Source organism: Dromiciops gliroides, chromosome 6 (assembly GCF_019393635.1).
Source record: "Dromiciops gliroides isolate mDroGli1 chromosome 6, mDroGli1.pri, whole genome shotgun sequence".
NCBI classification, from domain to species: Eukaryota; Metazoa; Chordata; class Mammalia; order Microbiotheria; family Microbiotheriidae; genus Dromiciops; species Dromiciops gliroides.
In genome coordinates, this window is record NC_057866.1 from 10085726 (window position 1) to 10113684 (window position 27959).

Below are 27959 nucleotides of genomic sequence, written 5' to 3' on the forward strand. Positions count from 1 at the left end.
CAGTGTACTTGGGTAGGAGAACTTTACCTGTGTACAGTCCCCAAGGCCAGCTCCGTCTGTGCCCCTGTGTCTGCCCACACTGCTCTGTGCAGATCTTTATAAAACACTGGCCTCGAATAGTAACATTTCTGTACGTTTTGTCTCCACATTGAGACTCGAGTTCCTAACAGGAAAAAACTGAGCTTGAATAGTGAGGACAACAACAAATAGTAACAGTCTCTTAAAAGATTGCAAAGCACCTTAAAAACGTTACCCCCCCCCTTTCGTCCGCAACACTAGGAGGTGGGTGTGGTATTTATTTCCATTTTATAGATCAGTTGGTTTCAGGCCTATCCAACTCTCCGTGACCCCATTTGGAGTTTTCTTAACAAAAATCCTAGAGTGTTTTGCCATTTCCTTCTCTAGCTCATTTGACAGATGAGGAAACTGAGGCAGACAGGATGAAATGACTTGCCCAGGGTCACACAGCTAGTGTCTGAGGCAGGGTTTGAACTCAGGACTTCCTGTCTCCAGGCCCAACCATCCCAAGGCCTTCCCAACTCTGACATTCTTTGTCATCATTCCCCCGTGTTGGTTCTTAAGTGCTCCCAAGTCTCAGTGTGACTGGACACAACGGTTGCTCCCCTGATGTTTGCTAAATCAAGGAAGGTTCAGTGAATCCACAAAGTGGGGAGAGCAAACCCCCTCCATGACTGGCAGCAGGGGAAGTGCCTGACAGCTTAGTGTTGGGTGAATCAGATTATGTTGTGTGTACTCACAATAAGCGTAAAGTCTTATACTAGGGTTCAGACACCAGTTTCACACACACCATGCAGGGAAGGGCTCAGAGCACATTCATGCTGCTCAGAAAGAACTGGGGATTTAAGTGGCCTTCAGGGCGAATGGCCGGCAATGATGTAGTGTGACTGTCCAGGAGACCGTTGGTCCAAGGTGAGGGAGAGGACAGTCCTGCTCTGTACCCCTCTGATCCCATCTGCTGGGCTTTGGCTAGCAGTGGTGGGCTCCATGTTGTGGGGTCATTGAAAGCAAGTGACCAGTGAGAAAATGTGCTTCCACCAGGGTGGGGCGGGGTGTGCATACAGCATCACACCGTTCAGACACTTGGAATTGTCCAGCCTCATTTTACTAGGGGGTAGAAGAGGAAGAAGAATGATCTTTGCTGTAAAAAAAGAGGAACATCAATAAAGTGCTGTTTTTTTTAAATGAGAACTTTGGCAAACTGGAAGTGTCCCAAAAAGGACCACATCGATGGGGAAGGGCCTCGAGATATTCAGCACCAACGTTGTCGTTGTCATCGGCATCATCCCCATCCCCATCCCCATCCCCATCCCCACTGTGATGCGAGCTAGCTTTCATATAGCACTTCAGCACTTGCAAAGTGCTTTACCAATTTCTGACTGATCCTCAGTCACTCTGGGAGGTGGCTGTTGTTTTTATCCCTGTTTTACAAATAAAGAAACTGAGGCAAGTTCATAGCCATCTGGTGCTCTATCCACTGTGCCCCCCAGCTGCCTGCTTGTGCCTTAACCAAATAAAGGAAGAGAGACAATTGTTGGCCACTAGAGCCAAGGTCACAGGCTTTGCCTCCACTGCCAACTTGTAAAGTGGCTTCATGAGGGTAACTCTTTGTGTGAACCTTCTAGTTGCCAGGGGGGTTGTGGGTGGGCAGGGGACTATGTAAAAAATGGCAGTTTTTAGACTGCCATTTGGTGTCCTTTTTCATTGACCAATGGACGGACATGTTGCTGGAGGCCTTGAACCATATCAGTCTTCACCTTCTTGCTGTAAATAAAACCAGACCAAGAAGATGGTGGAACTAAATGGAAAGATGTGCTGTGTACTCAGATGGACCATGTCTGCATTCCATAGATGAGACTCCAGGTTTATCACTGACTAGAGAGGTGGCACCATCCCCGAATTCATTTTAGAATATAAGACGAATAGGAAGGTCCTCAAAGCCTTGCTATGTAAATGGCCCTTATATACCTGGTCCACTCTGACCAGGTCCTCTTCAGCCTCCTCAGTAGCTTCCACTGCAAGCCTTACCCAGTACCACTGCAGACACCTCCTTGCTCCCTTGAGGCAGTCTGACCCGGACTTCCTCACTTCCTGCAGTTTTACTGCCCCTCCTCAGCTGGACCATCCACCCAGATGAGCTAACAAATGTCCATCCAAAGACAGGCTCTGCTTTGTGCCAGTCTCCTCCTAGCCATTAAGGGTTATTCCTCTTTTGGTCCAGCACCAATGAGGTACTTGGGTCTCTATGGTTTCCTCTAAGCTCCCACCATTCAGAATCCAGATCAGTTGCTCCCCAGAACAACAGGTTTCAATGGCACAGCCAAGTCAAATCTCAAGCCCTTCTTGGGGTGGGGGGTGCGTACTTGATGTCCCCAGGAACTTGTGAACAATCAAATGTCTGTACCAGTTCACAAGATACTAACTGGGTGGGGCTTCCCCCTTTGCCTCACATCTCCCACACATCCCTTAATGTCCCTTTCCATAGTTTCACAATATCCTTATTGCTACCGCAGGACAAAGGAGGGGAGCCCTGCAGGGTTGGAGCAATGAATGCAGCCTCTACCCAGCATCCCTGCAATGGTCTCAAGTAGGTTCCTAGGCAGTCATGGCCACTCGCATCGGGCAGCCTGAGGGATTCAGGGGGTGTGTCAGGAGGGACAGGAAGGTTGCCTGGAAGTAACAACTAAGACTTTTCCTTCTGAGGTTACTTTGTTTCCTTGTCTGTATCTGGTTATCTATTTGTACCTACAGTCTTCCATGAGAATGTAGATTTGTGGGCAGACTGTGTCACCTGGGTCTTTTTAATACTGCCCCCTGGCATACATGCTTAGGTGCCTAGTGATTGAAGGTGCTCCAGCCTCTACCTCACCTTGCTCCCCTCTCCTGTGAGAGGGTGCAGTGGGGAGATGGGCAAAAGCAGAGACAAGGACAGAGGAACTGCCCTGGACTACATGGGTATGGAAGTTCGTGGCCTAGGGAGGGGTTGCTCCTAACCTAAGGTCACACTGCACACCTCAGGAGCAGAACGAGACTCCACCCCACGTATCAGTCAATAAGCATTAAGCATCTCCTCTATCCCATGCACTGTGCTGACACTGGTGATTAAAAAAAAAAACTGTCAAAAGTGTAAGGGGCTAAAACTCTAGCGAGGCTGTCTAAAATATCTAACGAGTGGTCACCAATAAAGTATAAGCTTTAGCAAGAGTTAGGCTTTTAAGCATTTATTAAGGAGAATAGGAATTTGGTGACGAGAGAGCGAGAGAGAGAGAGAGAGAGAGCGAGAGCGAGAGGGAGAGGGAGAGGCCTAGATTCATCTGTCTATCTCAGGGAGCTACAGTTCTCCTGTTCCGCTCTCCACGAGAGTCCCGGCAAAAGAGAGAGCGCCAGCCGACAGCCTCGCCCCCTCTTCCTCCCACAAGCAAACGTCACTTCCTGACACCAAAGAAAAGCCACATGTCTTGCCCTCAGGTGTCTTCTCCTCATTTCCTACAGTAAGTCTCCAGCAGGTAGCGTCATTCCTATCGTTACAAAAGTCAGTCCCTGCTTTCAGTGAGCTTAGATTCTAATGGGGAAGACACTGAGCAAACGGCTTTGTACAAACCCGATCAAGGTCGGATAAATTGGAGATCAAACGATCTAGGCATATTGGGAAAGACTTCCTGTAGACCTCAGGAAGCCAGGGAGCTCAGGAGATGAACTGAGGAGGAAAATCATTCCTTTTCATCCGGGTCAAGCCGAGAAAATGGCGTGGAGGAGCCAGAAGGTGGAGTGGAAGTGGGGAGCGGAGTAAGGAGAACGGAAAGATGAGGGGGCTCTTTATGAGCGGCTTGGAGCGCCTAACGGAGGCACTAGGGAGCCCCTGAAATGTATTCAGGAGTGGGGTGATAGGATCAGACCTGTGTTATAGGAAAATCACTGCTGGCTGAATGCAAGATGGAGGGGAGTAGGGAGGCCAAGCCCCCAGCAGCTTTTGCGGTGATGAGGGCCTGTGGCGAGGTGGGGGCAGTGCTGGGGAGAGGAGGGAGCGTGACTGAGAGATGCTGCAAAGGTGAACTCGTCAGGTCTTGGCCACAGCGAGGGGGAGATGGTGAGGGATCCAGGCTGACTTAGGTCGTGAGTCTGCGGGGCTGAGAGGATGGTGGTGTACTGACCGCAGCCTTTTCCCACAGGACCCATACTCGCTGATTGACAGCCTAGGGCCTGGTGTTCATTATTCTCCAATTTCCGGCCTTTGCTAATCTTCAGTACCAGCCCCCTCAGTCTAACCAGAGTCCGGTCGACATAGCAACCGCTAGCCGAGGCCAGCCATTGGTTAGGCGATCATAGCTTTTGATTGGTCCGAGTGGCTTTTTCTGGACCCATTAAAAAAGAGCCCTCGGGCCGTCTCACTCCACAGACGCTGGGGGTGGGATGGGGCTGGGGAGGGACAGTTTCCCGGCGGGAAGATGCTGCGTGGCGCCTCCACCCCTGCTCCGCCAGGTTCTTAGGACTTTGGCCACTCCGTTCGCCTCTTCCCTCGGGTCCACGAGTGGGCGGGGCCCCTCTTGGGGCGGGGCCTCCGCTTGGCCGAGTTCGAGTGCGGGCTGCGGGGCGGTGGCGGCACTTACGGCTCCGGCTCCGCAGAAGTGGGTGTCAGAGGGCTCCCGCAGGGGAGCCCTGGGCACGGAAGTGACGTGTCCCCCGCCCGCATTTCCGGCGTGGAGGGAGTGCGGCCTAATGAGCTGGCGGAGGAGCCGTCGCTGTAGCCGCCGCCGCCCGGGGCCAGCGCGAGCTCGGGAGGCCCGGGCTTGGGGTGAGTGCGGGCGCTTGGCGGGGGGCCTGCCTGCTTCCGGCCCGGCCCTTCCTCCTGGCGGCCATTGCTTCCCATTTGTATCCCTCCCTCCCTCCTTTGCTTGTCCTCTTCCCTCCCTCCTCTCCATCTCTTTCGCCGTCTCTTCCTTTACCAGCCCCCCTTTCATCCTTCACTGTCCTTCCCTTTTCCTCTTCGCTCTCTCCTTTTCCCCCTTTTCTCTCCCCTTTTTTCCTTCTTTTCTCCCCCCTTTTCCCTTTCTCCTTTCTTTCATCTTCCCTTCTACCCTCTCTTTCCCTGTTATGTCTTTTCCTCCTTCCTTCCCTCCTCATCCTCCTCATTTTCTTTTTCCCACTTTGCTACCCTCCTGGGTTTTTTTCTTCCCTCCTTTCTTTACTGCTTTTTTCTCTTCCCCATTGCCTGCCTTCTTTCCCTTTCTCCCTTTCTCCTTCCTCCCTCCCTTTTTCTCTTCCCTTCTCTCCATCCCCTTCATTTCTTCTTACCTTCTATCATGCATTCATCTTCCTCCTTCTCTTTTCTTCCCTTCCCTTCCCTTCTCTGACTGCTCATCCCTTGAGCAATCCCACCCCACTGTGCCCTGTAGCCTGGGCAGCATTACCAAGCCTTTGGCTCATGCTTGTTGAGGTGTAGATCTGGAGCCAGAGGATGGGTTCAAATCCCAAGGAGAATGCCGAGGCCGCCCCCTCTCTCTGCCTAACTTACTTATACCCTGGTGATGGGAGGGGGAAGTGCAGATCATGTAGGAAAGAGGACAGGGAAGCTGCAGCCCATCTGACTGAGCAAAATGGTGCCACCTGCTAACACGGTGCCAAGGAGCTAATCATGACTTGGCCAATGATGCTCTGGGGCCATACACCACCCTCCTTCCAACCCCGAGATTGGCTTACCTTCCCATAGTGGCAGCTGCTGGGGGGCAGGGTTTAGTCCGGAATGTCTTCTTATCCATCTCTGAGAGCTGGAAGATCTAGACAGGATCTATCAAGACTGGTGGAAGGAACCAGGGATATGTAGCTTGGAGAAGAAAAGACTTAGGGACTCTTATAGGGAAAAGGGTTTCACCTGGTTCTGCTCCCTAAGAAGTGCAGGCCACCATGAGAATCCCTGGAGGATCTGTAAAAGCTCTGGCTTCTTCTGGGCTCCTTAGCCAGCCAGCACTTCCTCCCTCCTTTGTATTACATTATATATCCACTTTCTGTTCCCTCACCTATTTTGTGTCCATGGTGTCACTATCCAAGTAGAGTGGGAGCTCCTAGAGGGGCAGCCGGAGTGGGGCCTTTTTGTCTTTGTTTTGCCACTTTCTAGCCCTTGATCCTGGATGGAGCGCTGACCTTGGCCTCCTTAAAGCCTGAATCAGAAGATTTGGGCTCAAACGCCACCCAAGACACTGATAACGATGGGCCCTGGGCAAGCTTTGACTGATGTGGGCCAGCTCTCAAGCGAAGGAGTTGGACAAAAGAATGTGAGGTCCTGATTGGTTTCCTTTTTTCTGGCTTTGCCTCCCCAGCACTTAGCACAGTGAGTACCTGTCACATATTAGGATGTTCATCAAGAATGGCCACAAAAATACCCATAGAAAGACCCTCCAGAAAGGAACTGGATGCTGTGTTGAGAAAATGTAACTCCCTCCTTTATTTGAAGAGGTTCAGGAAAATGGGTCTGAAATATCAAATGCACCGTTGGTGTGGTGGCTGTTTACTGGACTGAAGCGTTTGTATGAGGGATGGGGTTCACTGAGTACAGGAGAGGGGAGGGACATGTTCAGAAATGAAGATGATATAAAAACAAAAGATGTCAATAAAAATACTTTTACATACACACACACACACACACACACACACACACACACACATCCCAGGATTAAGGGGGTAAGATCCCTTCCACCTCTCGATCTGTGGGGTTTTACAGTGGGTTTAAGCGTGCTTGGTACCTTACTGGGGTATGACTGGCCATTCACTCTGCTAAAAATTAGGAAATGTGTTCTCTTGGTCTTTTCCTGCGTTAATTTGGACCTTACAGATGCTTCTGGTCTTGAGGTTGGCTAAGTTTGTTATAAGAGTGGGCCCCGAAGGATTCTGTGTAGCCTAGATTTGTGGGTAATGTGCCTGACATTCACTCACACTTTACTCAGGAGACCCCTTCTGATGTGAGATGTGCCTGCTCCCGCGCCCTTTCACGGGGCATAGACTTGAGGAGAATCCATCCCTAGAAGAAATTGCTAGGGCTTCCCTCCTCTTCTTTGGTTCAGTGCACCTCAGCAAGTCGGCTGTGCTAGAGCCCTGTACCTGAGGAGACAGCACACCAACCCCCAGGGGGTGCTGTGATCCTGCCTTGGCAGAACATTCTCTTTTCCTCTGGGGAACCCAAAGAAAGAGCCAGAGCCAGACTCGTTTCAGTGACCAGCCTTGGGCCTGAAGGACAGATGAGGAAGCACGGGGTACCCCTCCCCTACTCTCTCCCCAGGGGGGCTTCAGAGGTAGGATGGTGGCTAGTCTGTACCCATGGAGAGGGCAGCAATTCGACAAGCCTCTACTAAGGGCTTACCATCTTCCAGGCACTGTTAAGTAGGGTCTTTCTTAGAACCCTTGGTTTCCTTTCCTGATCCCCAGCTACCCGTGCCCTCTTTCCCAAACTCCCCCATGTTCCTTTTGTGTATATTCTGCATATACTCAGTTTGAGGCTGTTTCTCCATTGGAATGGAGGCTTCTCTGTGGCAGGGACTGGTTCTCAGTTCATAAATGCCAGTTAATTGATTGAATACAAAGACAAAAATCAAAAAACCCCTAACCTCAAGGATGCTGCATTCTTGGAAGTTGTTGGGGGGGGGGGCGGGGAAACAAGGTGGACACAGGTAAGTAAAAATAAAGTACTTTTTCAGGAGAGGACACTGGTAGCTGGAGCCATTCAGAAAGAACTCATGTCGAGGCTGCCCTTGAACTAAGACTTGAAGGAAAGCTGGAGATTCTATGGGCAGAGGTAGAGAGAGAGAGAAAGAATTCCAGGTAGGGGCATAGCCAGGACAAAGACGTGGAGATGGGAGATGTAATGTCCTGTATGAGGGAAAGCGTGGAGGCCCCTCGTCCCACTGGGACGTTATGGATCATCAAGTCTTCTGAGTTCTTGATGTCCCATAATCTACATCACCCTCAAGAGTATGAGTGTTGGAAGAGTCTAGTTTTTGCCAGGTCGGGGAGAAGTTTGGGATCCTGACTAACAATGTGATGACTGTTGTTTAAGGGTCTACTCTATGTAGAAGACTCACTGTACATCCATAATTCCATGGAGTTCTTGGTTGTAGATCAAAGTCCAGCTCTGCACTCCCAGATTCCTGTGGTACCACACTGTGAATGTGCCCCTAACTTTGCTCAGTATCAGTTAAAATAATCCTTTTAAGTGTCTATAGTCATCATATGTTAGAGCCCAGGAAGATTCCCATTACGTGAACACTTCCACCATTCCATATTCATGGCTACCCACCTGCCTTCTGATTTTTGCTCCCACAAATATTTTTCTGTATATGTGGGACCTTTTGCTCTCTTTGGACTTTGAGTTAAAAAGTGTGTGCTTTTCCATGACTTGATAAAGCATAATTCCACATTAAGATCCAGTGCGTTTGGACCAAGGCAGCACTCCACCATCAGTGTGTTAATTTGCCCATCTTCCCCATCCACTTAACATGGACCATTTTCACCTCTGCATCATCTGCCGGCTGTTTGCATGGGATCCCCCAGAGCTGTCCATGGAGCAAGAACGATGTGACCAGTCCTCCTCTGATCATACTGTGCTTGAGTGATTCATGTGGCTGCTGTTTCTGGCTACGGGGTCTACCTCTGTTCTTTGGTCACCTGCACTTTCCACTTCCTTGGATGGTGTGGTGGGCCATGATCCACAGCAGCATAACATCATGAAAAGAGTGGATAGGGATGGTCACTGAATGAAAAACATCAAGGTTAAGAGAGAAATAACGTGGACTTTTTGTCAGGAAGCAGGTTGGTTTCTCTTCAAGTCCTTCACCATTTCTCAAGGGATGGGCAAGCAAAAGGAGTGAGAAGGTCTCACAGCTGAAATTGTGAAGTCAGCTCATCAGCCAGGTTTGATTTTAAAATGCCTGCATGTAAGATTGGAGTCGTGGTCTGTATTAGAGGTTGGGTAAAAAGGCCTGGCACAGTCCTATACAAATATTGCCAGAAGGGTTAAGAGCAGGGCCCACAAAGGAAAACTAAGGGTAATTAAAGGGGGACTTTTCAGCTGTGTTGAGAAACAGGAGAATAGACGAGGTCCAGTACTGGCTACTGAGGATGGATGAGATGATTAAAATTGACCACAAAGAAAAAGCAGAACGATTGAACTTTTGCTTGTTTTCTTTGCCAGCAAGATGATAATAGCAGTTTTTCAGTCACTGGGTAAGTTCTCCCTTTTGCATTACCAATTTGATGTGGAAAACAGATTAAGAAGAGATCATTTAAAGCCGTGACCAAAATTATAAATGGAGACATCCAATTTCAAGAAATTATGAAAGAAAACTTCCCAGATCTCTTAGAACCAGAGGACAAAGTAGACATATAAAGAATCTATAGGGGAGAAAAAAAGAATCTATTGGGACAGCTGATTGGCACAGTGGATAAAGCACCGGCCCTGGATTCAGGAGGACCTGAGTTCAAATCCGGCCTCAGACACTTAACACTTACTAGCTGTGTGACCCTGGGCAAGTCACTTAACCCCAATTGCCTCACTAAAAAAAACAAACAAACAAACAAAAGAAGGCAGAATCACACAAGGTTTGGCAACCATTGCTGAAAGGAGCAGAGAGCTTGGAAAATGATATTCTAGAAAGCAAAATCTGTAGACTTACAACCAAGAATAAATAACTTACCCAGCACAACTGAGTAATTTTGCAGGAGAAAAAAATGGATCTTTAACAAAATAAAAGATTTCCAAGCATTTCTGATGAAAAGATCCCAGAGCCAAGTAGACACTTTGAAATACAAGCAGAGGAGTCAAGAGAAACATAAAAATGCAAATGTTAGTAAGCAATCATAGGGGACTAAACATAAATGTTTACATTCTCATGGGGAGATGCTACATATATCTCCTCAGAACTCTATCGTCAGACTTGAGGGAGTCTAATTAGAGGGCCTAAGAGTGGTTCTGTTATGTTTTTTTTTAGTGAGGCAACTGGGGTCAAGTGACTTGCCCAGGGTCACACAGCTAGTTAGTGTTAAGTGTCTGAGGCCAGATCTGAACTAAGGTACTCCTGACTTCAGGGCCAGTGCTCTATCCACTGCGCCATCTAGCTGCCCCGGTTCTGTTATGTTTTGATGATCTTTTTTTTTTCTTTTTTTTTTTTCTTTTTGCGGGGCAATGGGGGTTAAGTGACTTGCCCAGGGTCACACAGCTAGTAAGTGTCAAATGTCTGAGGCCGGACCCGAACTCAGGTACTCCTGAATCCAGGGCCGGTGCTTTATCCACTGCGCCACCTAGCCGCCCCCTTGATGATCTTTTAAAAAAATGGAAAGGGAGAAGAATATATAGTGGAGAGGAGGGTGGAGCAGAAAGTTAGGGGAAATTATCTCACATAATTGGAGTTTGTTGTCTACAGAAACAAGGAAGAATGAGTTGGGAGGAGCAGGGAACATGCAACACTTGAATCTCACTCCTCTGAACTGGTCAGAGGAGGGAAGAATACATACACAATTGGGTATAAAATTATACTTCCCTCAACAGAAATAGGAAGGAAAGAGGGAAAGGGAAAATGGGGAATAAGAGGGAAGGAAGGGAAAAATTAGTCTCAGGTAAAATAAAGGTTAGATTTAGAAGAAAAGAAAACCCTCTTACTGGGCTCTGGGTAAAGAGGGATAGGAATAGAAGCAGATTACACTAACCCTAGGGCTGAACTTATTTTCTCAGCACCCTCTTTATAAAAAGGTCTAGAGAAGAATATGGAGGTAGTTACACAATTAATAGTCATCACTGCAAATAGGAATGGGATGAACTCACAAAGTAGAAGGGGCAGCAAAGTGATTTAGAAAATAGAATCTAATGTATGTTTACAAATAGCTTTTATACAGTGCCTGCTATATGCTAAGGACATTGTGCTCAATGCTGTAAATATTAGCTTTTTTTTATCCTTACAACACTGAGAAGTACGTATTATTATCCCCATTTTATAGATGAAACCAAGGCAAACAGGATAACTAACTTTTCCAAGGTCAGTCACAAAACTTACTAAGTGTCTGCATTTGAGCTGTCGACTCCAGGCCTACCACTCCATCCTCTTTACCCACTGTGCTGCCCCTTGAAATAAGGGGCAGGAGCAAGAGAGATTACCAACTGGTCAAGGGGGAAGAGTGGTGTGGTGTGGTTGACCTGGCTCAGCATGTGGAGGGGAAGGAGAGAAGGCAGCCAGGTCAGACTGGGGAGGGAAGCACAGTTGGTGCCAGGTCCCCTGCAGAGGAGTTAAAACTTTTCCCTGGGGTACAGAGGGAGTCTCTGAGGGTTTTTTCAGCAGTGCCATAGCCTAGCCAGATCTCTACAGAAGGAGGAGGATTGTACCGGTGGTTGTAGGAAGGATGGAGTAGAGAGAGAGAGAACAGACCTGTAAGGAAGCTACAGGAGTCTGGCCAGCTAGTAGTGAGTCTCTTCGTGTGGGTGTATGGCTGTGGATACAGGGAGGAGGGGATGGAGGGAGAGATGTTGCAAAAAAAAAAAAAAAATTGGAATCTCCAGGATGAAGAGGTGATGCAGGAGCAGGAAGAGTCAGGGAACATTGTGGCACAGTGGGAAGAACCCTAGCTTGGCAATCAGACCAGCTCTGCCCCTGCTAGCAATGACCTTGGGCAGAGTTCTTGCTTTCCCTGGGCCTCAGTTTCCTTCTCTCTAAAATGAGGAGGGTTAGACTTGATGGTCTCTAAGGTCTCTCTCAGCTGTATAACCGAGACTCCTTGGGTTTCCAGCACAGGAGATGGTGCATGGTGGGGCCACAAAGACCAGAGTCAGGTGAGTTGTAGATTCATTGGTCAAGACTAAGGAACTCAGTTGGGGACAGGATGATGAGTTCACCCAGGTAGAGATGTGTCATTGGCAGTCAGTTTATACCTTCCACTAGAGCAGACCTTTGGAGGAAATCCACAGAACCACCACTGCTTTTTTTTTTCTTAATGGTATTTTAGGGTTTTTTTTTTTCCAATTACATGTAAAGATAGTTTTTAACATTAATTTTTGTAAGATTTTGAGTTCCAAGTTTTTCTTCCTCCCTTTCCTCCCTATATGTAGAATCATGTTAAAACATTTCCACATTAGTCATGTTGTGAAAAAAGAATCAGAACAAAAGGGAAAAACACAAGAAAGAAGAAACAAAAAATAACAACAAATAAAGTGAAAATAGTCTGCTTCTATCTGCATTCAGACTCCATAGTTCTTTTTCTGGATGTGGAGAGCATTTTCCATCAGGAGTCTTTTGAAATTGTCTTGTATTGCTGAGAAGAGTTAAATCTATCACGGTTGATGGACACTGTGTTTCTGTTACTGTGTACAATGTTCTGTTTCTGTTCACTCAGCATCAGTTCATCGAAGTCTTTCTAGGTTTTTCTGAAATCCGCCTGCTCATCATTTCTTATAGCACAATAGTATTCTAATACATTCATATAGCACGTGTTCACCCATTCCCCAGTTGATGGGCATCCCCTCAATTTCCAGTTCTTTCCCACCACAAAAAGAGCTGCTATAAATATTTTTGTACATGTGGGTCCTTTTCCATTTTTTATGATCTCTTTGGAATACAGACCTAGTAGTGGTATTGCTGAGTCAAAGGTATGCACAGCTTTATAACCCTTTGGGCATAGTTTCAAATTGTTCTCCAGAATGATTGGATCAGTTCACAACTGCACCAACAAGGCATTAGTGATCCAATTTCCCCACATCTCCAACATTTATCATTTTCCTTTTTTGTCATATTAGCCAATCGGATAGGTGTGAAGTCGTACCTCAGAATTGTTTTAATTTGCGTTTCTCTAATCAATAGTGATTGAGAACATTTTTCAATATGATTATAGATAGCTTTAATTTCTTCATCTGAAAGCTGTCTGTTCATATCCTTTGACCATTTCTCATTTACCATCATTGACTGGGAGGTGTGTCCCTGCAGAGAGGTTTTCATCTTGGTTGAGCTTTGACCCTGGGCATCCTTCCAGGTACCAGCATGGACTCCATTGAAGAGGCCAGGGAGGTGAGCCTTAATCACCTCCAAGACTGGGATATTTACCCTCTCTGGGCCCCCATCTCTTGAGAGATTACTCTCCCCCGTTCAGAACATGGTCCCAAAGCTCTGCACAAGACCTCCTTTACCACCTTCAAAACACAACCCCAAAGTAACCCTTCTTTGCCCCAGTTTTTCTTTTGCTGCCTCTCTGGGTTTTTAGGGAGAATGAAGGAATCTTATAAGAAACACAAGCAAGGCTTCGGGGGTGGGAGTGGGAGATGGGAGACTTTCACCTTTGTGAGAGTGAGAGAATGGAAGAGGAGAAGACAAAAATGGAAGGAAAGGGGTCCTTGTACCCTTAGAGCTTAAGAACAATTTGGAACCTCCCCTTGAAGAGGAGGAAGCTGTTAGTCCTGCCTAGAATGATGTAACTGAGCCACAGAAATGAACCCCTTAAAGATCGCTCAGACACAGCCGAGGGAGAAGAGTAGAAGTGATTGGAGGAGGGGGGTTCTCTCTTCAGGGTTGAAGCAGCTCTGAGGATGATCGAATCTGAAAGATTGGATCAGGAACACAAAGCCTCAGAAGGAGCTACAGGCGGGGGGGGGGGGGGCGATAAACAAAAAGGGTCTGGGGAGTCTTAGCTACCCTGGGAGAAAGGAGAAGATCGAAGACAAAATAGACTTTGGCTTGAGGTAGATGGGGCCGACTGACAACAGCCCTAGCCTCCCTGCCAACCTCCAGCCCTGCCTCGAGCTGCCTATTGGACATCTTAAATTCAGGGTGTCCAAAATTGATCCCACCCTTCCTCATTACTGTAGGGTAACATCCTCCTTCCAGAGCCTGGAACAACCGAACTGTTCCCAGCTCCTCACAGTCTCTTGCCCCCCGTATTGAGCTGTTACCAAGGCCTCTGGCTTTCACCTCTGCAGCATCTCTTGAGTACTCCCCCTTCTCTCCTCTGAGCCTGCCCCTCCCCTGGTGCAGACCTTCAGCACCTCACACCTGGCCTATTGCAGTAGCAGCCTGTTGGTAGTTGTGCCTGCTTTCTGTTTCTGCCCACTCCCGTCCATCGTCCATTCAGCCACTAGTGTCACCCCCTGTTGCCTTTATAACCTTCCCATAAACACATACACATGTCTAGTCTTGTACTGTATGCTCCCTATGTACTCTGATCCAGTGACATGGAGCTCCTGGCTCTTACTCCATCTCCCAATCGCTGTCATTCTGGAAGTCCTGCTTAAAGCTCCACCTTCTCCAAGAAGTCTTCCCTGATGCCCTTCTTGGGGAGGTGGAACTTGCAAAGGAGGTTGGCTTCCACACTGGAGATGACAGAACAATGGGGTCTAGCAGGGAGCTAGTGTCTGAAATAGGGGAAGGAGGGCAAAACAGCTCCTAGTGAGCCTGGAAGAGTTCAAGCCCCCTGGCCCAGATGAACCCTGGGAGTCTCATGGCTGAGCCACTGTCAGTGTAAGTGAGAGAGCGTGGGAAGCAGCAGAACATCCACAAGATGGGAGAAGCACGTGTCTGTTTTCCAGAACAGATTGAGGACAGAGCCTGTAAACTCTAGTCAGGGAACTCTGCTTCCATTCCTGGAACATTCTAGACTGTGTCACCAAAGAGATGCTTCATGGTGGCCTCAAAAGAAGTGATTCTTACCAAGAGCCATAATGTCTCCCTCAGGAACAGGCCATATCAGACTAACTTCAGCTCCTTTTTTGGCCAGATTACTAAACTATTAGATGAGAGAGGTGCTAGCAATAAAGTTTACCCAGACCTGAGCAAGGACCGCCCCACAGTGAGGTTCAAATGACTTGCCTAGGGTCACACAGCTAGTAAGTGTCAAGTGTCTGGATTTGAACTCAGGTCCTCCTGAATTCATGGCTGGTGCTTTATCTACCACACCACCCAGCTGCCCCTGAGCAAGGCTTTTGATAATATATTATCTCTAGAGTCTTGTGGGGAAAAATGAGATGATTAGAGGATACCACAATCTTGGCTGGTTGGATGACTGGACTCAACAATAGCTGTTGTTGTTTTTAAGGAAGATTGTGGATATGTTTGGTTTCTACATTGCCCAGATTTCTTCCTGAATCCTTCCTCCTAGAGAATTATTCCATGTAACTTTTTTTTTTTGGGGGGGGTGGACAATGAGGGTTAAGTGACTTGCCTAGGGTCATGCAGCTAGTGTCAAGTGTCTGAGGCTGGATTTGAACTCAGATCTTCCTGAATCCAGGGCCGGTGCTATATCCACTGTGCCTCCCATATAACTTTTTTTTTTATTCTTTTTTTTTTTTTTTTTTAGTGAGGCAATTGGGGTTAAGTGACTTGCCCAGGGTCACACAGCTAGTAAGTGTTAAGTGTCTGAGGCCGGATTTGAACTCAGGTACTCCTGACTCCAGGGCCGGTGCTCTATCCACTGCGCCACCTAGCCGCCCCATATAACTATTTTTTACAAAGAAAGAAAAGAGGGGCATGCAGGGCAGCTAGGTGGTGCAGTGGGTAAAGCACCGGCCCTGGATTCAGGAGGACCTGAGTTCAAATCTGGCCTCAGACACTTGACACTAGCTGTGTGACCCTAGGCAAATCACTTAACCCTTATTGCCTTGCAAAAACAAAACAAAACAAAACAAAAAAACCAATGAATATGCCATTTGTGCCTTTATCAAAACCATTGATCAAAATGGGAAACCACTTAGAACCAAGCTCAGATTCCTAGGGCTGGAGATCTTTGGCCATGCTGAGATTGAACCAACAAGTGTGAACCCAAGGTAGACATACCAAAAGACCCCAAGGTAGTAGGGGAGGATCATTACAGAAGGATGGAACATTGCATATAGTATCAGATTTTTTCAATGTATTGATCGGGATTTTTTTTTGCTAATTTTTTTCTTCCTCCTCTTTTCTTTTTTTGTCGTTTTGCAGGGCAGTGAGGGTTAAGTGACTTGCCCAGAGTCACACAGCTAGTAAGGGTCAAGTGTCTGAGGTCAGACTTGAACTCAGGTCCTCCTGACTCCAGGGCCAGTGCTTTATCCACTGCGCCACCTAGCCGCCCCCCCCCCCCCAGTTTCAATTTAGACAGAACTCAAGCAATATTAACATTGGAAGGTCTGGTCTCCTGTTGTCCTGTCAAACTCTTCATGACCCCATTTGGGGTTTTCTTGGCAGAGACACTGGAGTGGTTTGCCATCTCCTGCTCCAGCTCATTTTACAGATAAGGAAACTGAGGCTGATGGGGTGAAGTGACTTGCCCAGGGTCCCACAGCTAAGAAGTGTCGGGGCTGGATTTGAACTCATGAAAAGGAGTCCTTTTGATTCCAAGCCCAGCGCTTGATTCCCTGTGCCATGCAGCTGTCTTAGAAAAAAATCCCACAAATGCAGCCCATCCTTAAGGATGATTGTTCTCCCTGGAAAATAAATCTGCCCCAGGACTTTGTATGATAAAAAAAAAAAAGAGAGACTCTGCCTTTATTTCACAAAAATCAATAAACAAGTGCCTACTATGTGCCAGGCTTGTACAGTACTAAATGCTAGTGATACAAAAAGCAGTCCCTGCCCTTAAAGAGCCTATAATCTAATGAGACAACATGCTGACAAACCTAGACAAAGCAAGGTATGTACAAGATAAATGGGAAGTAAATGACAGAGGAAAGGCACTGGAATTAAAAGGGGTTGGGGATGGGGCAGCTAGGTGGTGAAATGGATAGAGCACTGGCCCTGGAATCAGGAGGACCTGGGTTCAAATCCAGCCTCAGATACTCACTTGACACACTTACTAGCTGTGTGACCCTGGGCAAGTCACTTAACCCCAATTGCCTCACCAAAAAAGGGGGGGGGGTTGGGGAAGGCTTCCTGGAGAAGGTGGGGTTTTAGTTTGGACTCAAAGGAATCCAGGGAAGTCTGCATTTGGCACAGAGGAAGGAGAACATTCAGGGCCTAGAGGATGGCCAGAGAAATGCCCAGAACCAAAGGACAGTCTTATTCATGGGGCAGCCAGGAGGCCAGGTACTGGCCTCTAACGTGGAGATAAATGACTGGCAGGCTATAAAGGGCTCATAGGTGCTATGCTGCATTAGGCAGCTCTTTTCATGCCGTCTGTGAGACTCCAGGTTTATGATTGTGTTTGGGAACGTTGTGTAATCCACATCTTCCTCTTTTGGCTACAGGATGAAACAGGAACATCATCCACTCTTGTGCACCTTGCTTCACTGGGACTTGGTTCTGTCCCTCTAGTTTTATTGCTCCTTTCTTTCTCAGCCTCCCTCATAGCCTGTCAGCCCAGGAACCCACTGGTTTTATGGCACTGAGAAGCTACAAAAGTATGTCGTGATAACAATCTTCTTGCCTCCTCTAAGAGCTTTACCCGGTGTGATCTCAGGGGCTTTGGGGATTCTGCTTCCCTTTGTTCATTTGCTTTAGGGTGACTAGACTATTGCTTCTCTTCCTTGGCCTTTCCAAATATGGGCGAATGCCTCATATTTTTACAAATTTGACTCTGTTCTCTATGTATTTGAGAAATTGGTCCTTTATCTGGGAAGTTTAGTGTAACTATTTTTCCGTTTCCTGCTTTCCTCCTAATCTTGGTTGTATTGGTTTTATTTGTGCAAAAAAACAATTGATGTAATCAAAATCATCTATTTCACACCCAATGCCAAGTGGTTCTTCGGATAGGTACTGCTCTAAGGGGAAAAGCTCATCCTGTCTGTATTGAATGATATTCAGAACTTCAGGAATATTCTTTTCTGTGTGTCTCTTATCTTGGGGTTCAGAGCTTGTTATTTTTTTTTAATATTTGGATAAATGTATTTCTGTATAGTTGGTTTCCTTTGTAATCAGATGTATTTTATTATTTTTAAAGGATTATTCTGAGAAAGGATCTGTTATTATACATAATAATTATCCATTATTCTGAGGTTTCACCTACCCAAAAAATACTTCGCCCCAGCAGGCTTCAGTGACAGTCAATCCAATCCAAATTGATTTTTTCTTTCTTTCCTTCTTTCCTTCCTTCCTCCCTCCCTCTCTCCCCTTCCCTTCCTCTCTCCCTTTCTCTTTTTCTTTTCTTTTCTTTTCTTTTAAGGCAATCAGGGTTAAGTGATTTGCCCAGGGTCACACAGCTAGTGTCAAGTGTCTGAGGCTGGAATTTGAACTCGGGTCCTCCTGACTCCAAAGCCACTGCGCCACCTAGCTGCCCCAATCCAAATTTCAAGCCCTTGTTTTGTGGGGAAGGGTCCTAAGATGATACCCAAGTCAGGGCACTGCCACACCTGTGGGGAAGGGCCCGGCCTCACCTGAGGGGGCAGTCTGCTTTTCACACTTGAGCAGACTTTTCACTTTGTTCTCTGAGCATTCAGGCTTCTAACGTCTTGATGGATAACTGCTCTACAGGAAAAGATCTGGTCTTCAGGGCCTCTTTCCAACTCTGATGTCACCAGAACCTTTTGAACGATCAGGTGTCCGTGCCAGCTCCTAAAATACTAACTGGGTGGGGCTTCCCCCTTTGCACCTGGAGGCATTTCCCTCACATCCCCTAATGTCCCAGTCCACAGTTTGACAAGACCTTATTTGCTACACCCGGGCAAAAGAGGGGAGCCCCGCAGGGTGGGAGCAATGAATGCACCTTCTAACCAGCATCCTTGAGATGGTCCCAAGCAGGACCCTGGGCAGTCTCGGCCGCTAGCATTGAGCAGCCTGGGGGATTCAGGGGGTCGGTCAGGAGGGAGGAGCAGTCCATCTAGAGCCGGAGGGAAGGACACCCCAGGGGGTAGGCAGACGAAAGTAACAACTGAGGCCTTTCTCTCCCAGGTTACATTGTTTCCCTAGACTCTCACTCGGGTTCGGTAACAGGTAGTAGGTCCTCGGTAATTGACAGAGGTGTCCTGGGCTCTCTCTTTCTCTCCTCCCAGTATAAGGGACTCTGGGGAGACCCAGAGAGAGAGACAAGGAGAGAAAAGCCCGGGAAGACCTGGGTTCTGAGGGCAAAGGATGCCCTCCCGGCCCAAGGTCGCAAAGAGAGTCCGGGGCGGTGCGAGCCACTGGCCCGTATTCTCCAGTGGACCCGCCACCGACGCAGCCCAGGATTCTAGGGTCCTTCACGAATTCCTGTTTCCTAATTGCGCGCCTTTGCGGCTTTCAGGCCCGGGCCATCTCGGCAGCCGCGGCCACGCCCCCACCCTCCGCTCGGTCTTCCCTTGTTGACAGTCGACTTGGCTTCCAGGGCCGTTCCTCTTAGCAACAGCCATGCGAGGCCCGCTTTTCCTATTGGTAGGCAGATTTACATTTTTTAATTGGTCCGCGTGCCTCTTACCGGACCAATCAAAGGCGGCCACGGCGACCCATCTCACTCCACAGACCTAAGAGGGGGAGTTCTCGATACAGATGTTTTACCAGCGGGAAGACGCTTTCGCTTCCCAAGGGGCACGCGCTTGCCACAGCCTTTTTTATGTTCTTTGAGGCTTCGCCCATCTCATTCTCTCTCCTTCCCTCCCTCCCCTGGGGTCTCCCATCTCAGCCTTCTTGGCCGTCCACCCCTCAGCATGGTTCAGTCCTCTGATTGAGCGCTGGAGAGGGGCCTTCCCCCCCCTTCCTGGCAGCGAAGGGTAAAATCCTCCGGCCGGTCGTCCGGGCGATACCATGTGTGAAGCAGGAAGGGAGGAACACCTGACATCCCCAGGGCCTGCGTCCCCTCGAGGGGGTGACCCTCCGCTACCCTTTACCCCTTCCCGCGGTGCTCCAAGTGCCCCTTAAGCTCAGATCTGGGAAGGGTCCCCGGGTGACCGGGGTTGGGGGAGGGGGCGGCGCACTTGGTACGTCCCACCCTGCCGGCGGAGCGGCCGGAAGTGAGGTGTCTGCGGCTCGCACTTCCGGCTCGGAGGGGGTGGGGAGTGTTGTTAACTGGTGGAGCCGCCACCGCCCCCGTCACGGTCCCCGTCAGCGCTTCTCCACCGCCGCCGGAGTTATCGCCGCCACCGCCGCCGCCGCGGGACCAGCGGGCTCGGGGGCCCCGAGCTCCCGGTGAGTGAGCGGGGGGCGGTGCTCGGGGCCGGGGGCCGTTCGGGAGCCCGGGAGCTGCCAGCCCCGGCCCGGCGCGCCCGTCACCCCGCTCCAGCCCGGGACAGAGCCCCCGGGGGAGCGGCGGCGGGGGGCCCGGGCCCCCTGTCCGGACACGTGGGGGGGCGGGGAGGCCGCTCACGCCCCCCCCTGCCGCCCCCCAGGTCTCCCGGCCGGGGCCATGTTCCGCACCGCCGTGATGATGGCCGCCAGCCTGGCGCTGACCGGGGCCGTGGTGGCCCACGCCTACTACCTCAAGCACCAGTTCTACCCCACCGTGGTCTACCTGACCAAGTCCAGCCCCAGCATGGCCGTGAGTGCGGGCCGGGGCGGGCCGGGGCCGGGGCCGGGGCGCGGGGAGGGGCCGCCCGGCGCAGGCGCCCCTCACCCCGGCCGCCCCCTGCCCCCAGGTCCTGTACATCCAGGCCTTCGTGCTCGTCTTTCTCCTGGGCAAGGTGATGGGCAAGGTGTTCTTCGGCCAGCTGAGGGCCGCTGAGATGGAGGTGAGGCGGGGGCGGGCCGGGGGCCGGGGCCCGGGGCCGGGGCCGGGGGCGGGTGCTGGGCAAAGGGCGGGGGCGGGCTGCTGGGGTCCTGTCCGTGAGGGCCTCTTCCCGTGCCCGCCCAGCACCTCCTGGAGCGCTCCTGGTACGCAGTGACCGAGACCTGCCTGGCCTTCACCGTCTTTCGGGACGACTTCAGCCCCCGGTTCGTGGCGCTCTTCACCCTCCTCCTCTTCCTCAAGTGTTTCCACTGGCTGGCCGAGGACCGGGTGGATTTTGTGAGTGAGGCGGGAAAGGCCGTGGCCGAGGGGGAGCCGGGCTGCGGGGGCTGGAGAGGGGATCCGGGGCAGAGCCCAGAGAGAAGGGCCCGGCCCTCACGCGCCTTTCATCTTCTTGGCCAGATGGAACGGAGCCCCAACATCTCCTGGCTCTTTCACTGCCGCATCGTCTGTGAGTGGCCCCTGGGCAGAGGGCTGGAGTGACCCGGGGCAGGGGTGTCGGAGGGTTTGTTGCCCTGTACGAGTGGGGAGGGGAACAGAGGACCTCCCCCTCCATCCCCCCCACCTCTCCCTCCATCCTCCCCCACCTCCCCCTCCATCCCCCCCATCTGCCCCATCCCTGTGCACGGTGCCCAGAACTGGCTCAGCCTCTGCCTGCTGCAGCTGGGCCCGAAGCTAATTCGAGAAGCTCATTTGCATTCTTTCTCCTGCCCTGTTCCACTCCAGGGCACCTCAACTGTCTTAAGCCCCAAAGAGACTTCCTCATGCTCTGCCTGCTCACCCAGGAGTCGGGGCTGTGGCTGTTCCCCTCCAGGGTAGGCTGGGAGTTCCCAGAGGGCCCCCCAACATTAACCCCAGGGCCCAAACATCTTAGAAACAGAAACCTGGCCCTACCTGACGGCCCCCTCCTCCCCTGCAGCCCTCATGCTCCTCCTGGGGGCCCTGGACTTCCTCTTCGTCAATCATGCCTATCACAGCATCCTGACCCGGGGGGCCTCCGTGCAGCTGGTCTTTGGCTTTGAGGTACGATGGGGTTGCAGGAGGGGAAGGGGAGGGGGCTGGCAGGGGCCCTCCCTGACGCTCCATGCTCCTCCCTTCCTCAGTACGCCATCCTGATGACGATGGTCCTCACCATCTTCATCAAGTACGTGCTACACTCCATCGACCTCCAGAATGAGAACCCCTGGGACAACAAAGCGGTCTACATGCTCTACACTGAGCTGTTCACAGGTGAGCCCCCGGGGGGCGGGGGGGGGGCAGGAGGAGGCCTCCCACCCCCGGGCCAGCCTCCACACATCCTGTCCTCCCCCCAGGCTTCATCAAGGTCCTGCTTTACATGGCCTTCATGACCATCATGATCAAGGTGCACACCTTCCCACTCTTTGCCATTCGGCCCATGTACCTGGCCATGAGGTAGGCTGGGCTGGGTCCTGCGCATCTTCCCCGTTTGTCTGGGAATGAGTAACAGGGAGCCATTGAGGCCTCATAAACATCAGCTCCTTCCTTAAGGAGGATCTGTGTGTAGGGGGGTGACAGGGAGACCCCCTGGAAGGTCCTGAGTGGTGAGAAGGGGGCATGCATGGCAAGAGTTGGGCCATGAGAGGAGGGCATGGGGGGGGCACAGCCAGGCAGGACCTGACCCGCCCACCCTGCCACCCTGTGCTTGCAGACAGTTTAAGAAGGCAGTGACCGACGCCATCATGTCTCGCCGGGCCATCCGCAACATGAACACACTGTGAGTGCCCCCCTCGGTGCCAGCTGCTCCCCTCTGCGCCTGGACCCCAGAGGCTCCGCTCACTGGGGCTGCTTCTTCCTCAGGTACCCGGATGCCACGATCGAAGAGCTCCAGGCCATGGATAACGTCTGCATCATCTGCAGGGAGGAGATGGTGACGGGTGCCAAGAGGCTTCCCTGCAACCACATCTTCCACACCAGGTGAGCTGGGGGTGGCGCTGGCTTCCTGAACCACAGGGAGGAGGCGGGTGCGAGTCCCTCGATCTTTCTGCCTTGGATTCTGCCTTTACAGCTGCCTGCGCTCCTGGTTCCAGCGGCAGCAAACCTGCCCCACTTGCCGCATGGATGTCTTGCGGGCCTCACTTCCTGTCCAGTCCCCACCCGCCCCAGAGCCTGCCGAGCAGGGCCCCCCCCCCTGCCCCGCCCCAGCCCCCCAACTGTAAGTACTCCAGGGAGGCCATCCATGTATCCCTTCCATCTTGGGGCCTAGAGTTTCTGGGCCCCATCCTCGTCTACTTCCCCCTCTCTCCTCATTGCAGTTCCCCAAGGCCTCCTGCCTCCATTTCCTCCGGGGATGTTCCCCCTGTGGCCTCCCATGGGCCCCTTCCCCCCCATGCCTCCTCCCAGCAATGCAGACGTTCCACCTGCCTCGCCGTCCACCTCAGGTGAGTCTGGTTGAGGGTCAGGAAGCAGCTCTCAGAGCCTTTGGTCATGACGGGTATTGACATGGATCCGCATGGGGAAGGGGAAAGGGCAGGGGAAGGGGAGTAGAGCCAAGGGAAGCGAGGCTCCCTCTCAAGCTCTGTGTGTCTGCTCTTCCCAGCCAGCACCTCTCGGCCCACTGGGTCTGTCCCTGAGCCCGCTCCAGCTCCTGGCTTCCCCTTCCCTCCTCCCTGGATGGGCATGCCCCTGCCTCCCCCATTCGGTAAGTGGAGACTCTCCTGGGCTAAGGTGTACAGGCCGGGATGCTGTGGCTCCCCCGGGCCTCGGGCAAGTATCTTCTTGTTCTGCAGGGTTCCCCCCCATGCCAGTGCCCCCAGCAGGCTTTGCAGGCCTGACCACTGAGGAGCTGCAGGCCCTGGAGGGCCATGAGAGGCAGCATCTGGAAGCCCGGCTACAAAGCCTGAGAAATATCCATACCCTGCTGGACGCTGCCATGTTGCAGATCAACCAGTATCTCACTGTGCTGGCCTCCTTGGGGTGAGGCTGGGGGCGAGGGGGGTGGGGAAGGGCTGGGGCCGTGCTTGGCTAGTGGTCACCTTTCTCTGGCTCCTTCCTCAGCCCTCCCCGACCTCCTGCTCCTGCCAGTCCCACCGAGACGTCTACACCAGCGGCTGCAGCCTCCTCTTCCAGCAGCATCCTCAGTTCTGAGGCGACGCCCCCCTCACCAGGAGCCTCCCCGCTCCCCCCTGAGCCGGTGCAGCAGCAGCCGGGTCCATGTGAGGAACCTCCTGGTGGGGGGTGGGGGGGCGCCAGGACACTGTGCCCTTTGCATGTTTGACCTGTGACTTCTGTCTCCAGCTGCTGAGTCCATTGGGGCTGAGGAACTATCAGAAGATGCGGAGCCTGATGCGGTGGAGCTTCGCCGCCGCCGCCTGCAGAAGCTGGGATCCCCTGCTTCTCATTGACACTGCCCAACCTCATCCCACTCCCCAACCTTGTGTTTTGACTGTGGTGCCCTCGTGCTCGGGTGAGAAGTGGATCCCACCTCCCACCGCCAAGTGCCGTCTCCCCTCTCACCAGGCTTTGGAAAAGAACATGAGGTTCCTATGTCCTCCCAACTGGAAGAAAGGCCTGATCCCCCACTCCTGCCACCTGGGAGCTCCCAAATCCAGATCAGGTGGCTTGGGCCGGAGGCCTGGTGGGTCAGTCTCCTTCCTGACCCTCACCCACCCCACCCCCAGCCTCCCTTAATTCCAAGCAGACTTGGGGCTGCTGAGCCCTATCTACTACTCTTGTTTGGGGGGCCCAGGAGAAGGGTGGACACTCTGAAGACACTCCCTCCGGAGCTGCAAAGTCCGGTTCAAAGTAGAGGGAGGATCCCCTGTTCCCAGCAGTATTAGCCCTAGCTCCCAGGGGCTCGAGGCCAGCTGGGCATTGCCAGCCCCTACCTCGAGCAGTCCCTTTGTAGTATCAGTAGTGCCCCATTGCCCTCCCATCCATGTCTTACAGGTGACCCCATCTCAGGAAAGTGAGTGCCTGGGGTTAGGCTGTCAAAGCCTCCTCTGGCTGGTGGTTGCCTGTGGGGGGGTCTGCCCGCTGGGCAGCTCTTTGGGAGTTCTCCCCCCAAGTGACGTGACGGGATGTTGGAAGCACCTGGTTCTCTGGTGTAATGAGACTGAGCCTGTTCTGTGGCCAAAAGCTCCTTCTCCTTACCCCCAGCTGGGACGGGAGGAGGCAGCCAGCCTCTAAACCAAACCGTCCCAGGGGGAAGTGCTCAGCTTTCTGAAGCTCTTTGATTTGGGGGGTGGGGGGGGGGAGATTTCTTGTTGCTGTCTTTTGGCTAAAACCCAACCCCATAGCTTATTTCAAATGTAAACAAGCACCCACCACCCCAGCAGGGAGGTGAGGCACAGTTAGGCGTGGTTCTGCAGGGGTAGGGAGATAAAGCCAGGACTAGGTCTAGCCTCACCCACGTTCCCCTCTTCCCCTTTGTTTCGTGTTACAAAAGTTGCTGGAGAGTTTCAGATTATTTAATTTGTAAATATTGTACAAATTTTAATAGCTTCAATTGTATATACGGCCAAGATAAAAACTTGCATTAAAGTTGGTGCCAGGTTGTGCCGTGGTACCCCTCCCCCTGGGAATTAGTGACATGTCTTCTTTGCGCTGTGCCTGCCTCCTCTTCCTAAGTCACCACCTTGGCTGGGGCCTCTGCCAAGCCAGGGGATGAATGTTTTTCATTTCCCAGAAATTTCCCATAAAGATTCCTGAGGGGGGGGGAGTGAGTTCGCTTTGAGAAGATACTTGTCTAGAGTCCAGAAAGCCCCAGCCCCCAAGGGGGAGCAGCAGCCACTGCTGGGGCTGAACTGGAGGGGTCTGCCTCGGTGCCACCCCTGGGACAGGGGCCAGCCCACGGGTTGAGCTGGTCCGTCCTCAGAAGCCCTTCTCCAGGAGCCAGGCCTTTAGCTGCTGGTCAAAGTAACCCTTGATCCGCAGGGTCCTGGTCACCTCGTTGACCTGTGTCACAGGCGCCTTCCCCAACAGTGAGGCCAAGAACGCTTCCACATCTTTCTGCAGGGCCTAGCAGACAAAGAGAAACCAGTGAGGCCCAGTGCTCGCCCTGCCAGTCAGGGCTCCCTATCCCATGCTTCCCAACCCTGGGGGTGCACCAAGACCCTCCTCCTTACCCAGATATCCCCCTCCACCTTCCGGATCAGAGTCATCTGACGGTTGCCATGGGTGAGCTCAGTGTAGACAGGGACATTGTGCATCCGGGAACGACGAATGAAGTAGGGGAGGTTGGGCCGTGGGTCTGTGATAGGAAGAAACAGGCTGGGCTGAGGCTCCCTCCACAGGCCCTGAGTCTCTCGGGGCTTGGCTGCCTGTCCCGGGTCCGGTCTTCCCCAGAGCAGAGCTGGACGTACCTGGGCCTTCACACCTGGGCTCAGTCAAGCATTTACTGATGGATGGGCCCCACGAGAAGACATCCCCATCTGGCACACCCTGCTATCTTCAGAGACCAAACCCGGGGCGTCCCTGACTTCTTCGAAGGACAGCCCTCCCCTGCCATGCCACAGTCCCAGCTCCAGCCCCTCGCTTTAATCTCCTGGGTTTGTGGGACGACCCCAGGTTTGTAGTCAGCAAAACAGAGCAATCTAGGGCTTCTGCACCAGGCTCGTTTCCACGTAACTGACTTCCTTTGTAACACTGGGTATCTGACTTGGTGCACTTAAAAACATTTTCCTAAGGAGTTCCCAGGGTTGGCCAGGCTGTCCAAAGGGCCCAGGATTCACAAAAGGTCAAGCGCCCGTGCTCTCATCCCTCCCATGTCTTCTCTACCAAGGAGTGCCCCTGAGGCTAGCTGGACCCCAGGATCCCTGGGCCTGCCTGAGCTGTTCCAGGAGCTCAGAACGGGAGGCCAACCACATCCAATGAGTGGCTCCTAGCTGGGGTTTGGCTCAGTTCTGAGACCAAGCAAACACTCCAGGCTGCCAGCAGCTTCCCTCCCTTTGTCTCCGAAATGAAGAGACTAGCAGAATCTTCCCGCAAGCCCTGCTTGCTCACCTCTGGGAGGCTGCCAGCCGCTCGGCGTGGGGTAACTCTGGTGTCTGGGGGGGTCTGGGATGCTGGCAGGGGGGATGAGGCGCTCCACAAATTCATACTCTGCCGTGGACTCCACGACTCCAGGGTAAGCAGGCGGCTCCTGGGTCTGGCTCTGAGACAGAGACATCAGTCTTCCCTAGTGCCCACCTGATGCCCGCCCAGTGACTCCACAGCAGCAAGGTCACAATGTGTCAACTCCTCAGCCAAGGCCCGGAAGCCTCCACAATCTCACCTGAGGAAACTAGTCCATTCATTCCTCCTCTGTCCCTAGGACACACTCAGGGGCTCAGTTTCCTCATCTGTAAGATGGGAAGGCCGGCCTAGCGAGCTTCCAGTGTCCCTCCCTGCCACAAATCTATGATCCTGTGAGTCCTATGCAGGTGCAACAAGCACTTAGGAAACACCTGCTGCATGTAGGGAATCGTACTCGGCTCTAGAAGAGACCCAAAGATCGACTTCGGTCCCTCATGAGCAAAGGCATGAATCAGCCGTGGCCAGGAGGGCAGAGAACCAGGTCATAGGAAAGTCAGTTCTCAACCGCATGCGGCCAATCAGCAGAAACAGTCCCGAAATGCAAACAAGTCCACATGGCGGGCTAAGCTGCCAGGCAGAGCCCCGCCCCTAAAAGGCCCCACGGGCACCAAAGTCGCCAGAGCCCCTCTTGGAATGGCAAAGAACTGAGAAGCAAGTAGATGCCCATCGACAGGGAAGGGGGCAATGAAAATGCAGCAGCAGCAGCGTGAGGCTCAGGGGGTGACGAGGGTGACCAGACCCTCCCCGCCTGAATCCCTCCTGGACACAGCCCTGACCCACCTCTCAGTCACTCACTCACACACACACATACACACACGCACGCAACCTCGAACACACGTGCGCGCGGCAGGCAGCCACAGTGGCAGGGTGCTTAGTTAGGGAGCGGGCCTCGGAGCACTGGGTTCCAGTCCGACTACACTGTGGACCCGCGGCGTGACCTGGGTCTCATTTCCCGGTCTGTAAAATGGGAAGGGAGAGGGCTCTGTGCCCTCGGAGGCCCTTTCTAGCACCCACAGGGGGGTCGGAAGGGCCCACCTCCCGGCTCTCTCAGTGCCTCAGTTTCCCACTTACACCCGCGGGCCAGAGAAGAGGCTGGACTCTCGGACAGCAAACCACGCTCAGAGATCAGACTGCTCTAGAAGGTTCCCCCCCCCCCCCCGCCCTGGACAGAGGCGAGGCCGCGCTCACCTGCCAGCGGAGCCCGCAGGCCGGGCGTCCTGGCCGCCCGCAAGCCCTCCAGCCCGCGCGGAGAGCGGACGACACGACCGCCAGCGCCATACTACAGAGCCCTGACCGGTGCGGGGGAGGACTTCCGCCTCCGCCCCAGGCCCGCCCACTACCCGCCCACTGCCCGC

General features: G+C 52.3%; 2 protein-coding genes across 2 annotated transcripts; one reads left to right on the forward strand and one right to left on the reverse strand.

Annotated features, from left to right (window-relative positions):
* Positions 1-3457: 3457 nt before the first annotated feature.
* On the forward strand, positions 3458-25112 carry SYVN1 (synoviolin 1). The gene is given in 17 exon segments (XM_043971811.1): positions 3458-4810; positions 20237-20385; positions 20483-20575; positions 20698-20850; positions 20974-21022; positions 21491-21594; positions 21675-21801; positions 21885-21984; positions 22241-22306; positions 22390-22506; positions 22598-22726; positions 22728-22744; positions 22845-22970; positions 23129-23230; positions 23319-23505; positions 23587-23744; positions 23827-25112. Coding segments are annotated over 17 exon segments (2166 nt in total). The 5' UTR covers positions 3458-4428; the 3' UTR covers positions 23934-25112.
* On the reverse strand, positions 24998-27944 carry MRPL49 (mitochondrial ribosomal protein L49). The gene is made up of 4 exons (XM_043971813.1): positions 27793-27944; positions 26533-26683; positions 25656-25780; positions 24998-25548 (listed from the first exon to the last, which is right to left on the reverse strand). The coding sequence occupies exons 1-4, from the start codon at positions 27880-27882 to the stop codon at positions 25402-25404; spliced, it is 513 nt and encodes a 170-aa protein (XP_043827748.1). The 5' UTR covers positions 27883-27944; the 3' UTR covers positions 24998-25401.
* Positions 27945-27959: the final 15 nt, after the last annotated feature.

What these genes read in the sequence shown, in the direction of transcription:
- MRPL49 (XM_043971813.1), bottom strand. Translation starts at nt 27,882, where the DNA reads ATGGCGCTGGCGGTCGTGTCGTCCGCTCTCCGCGCGGGCTGGAGGGCT. An exon ending in CGGCTGGCAGCCTCCCAGAG is followed by an intron (nt 25,781 to 26,532) that starts GTGAGCAAGCAG and finishes TTCCTATCACAG; the next exon opens with ACCCACGGCCCAACCTCCCC. An exon ending in AGGTGGAGGGGGATATCTGG is followed by an intron (nt 25,549 to 25,655) that starts GTAAGGAGGAGG and finishes TTTGTCTGCTAG; the next exon opens with GCCCTGCAGAAAGATGTGGA.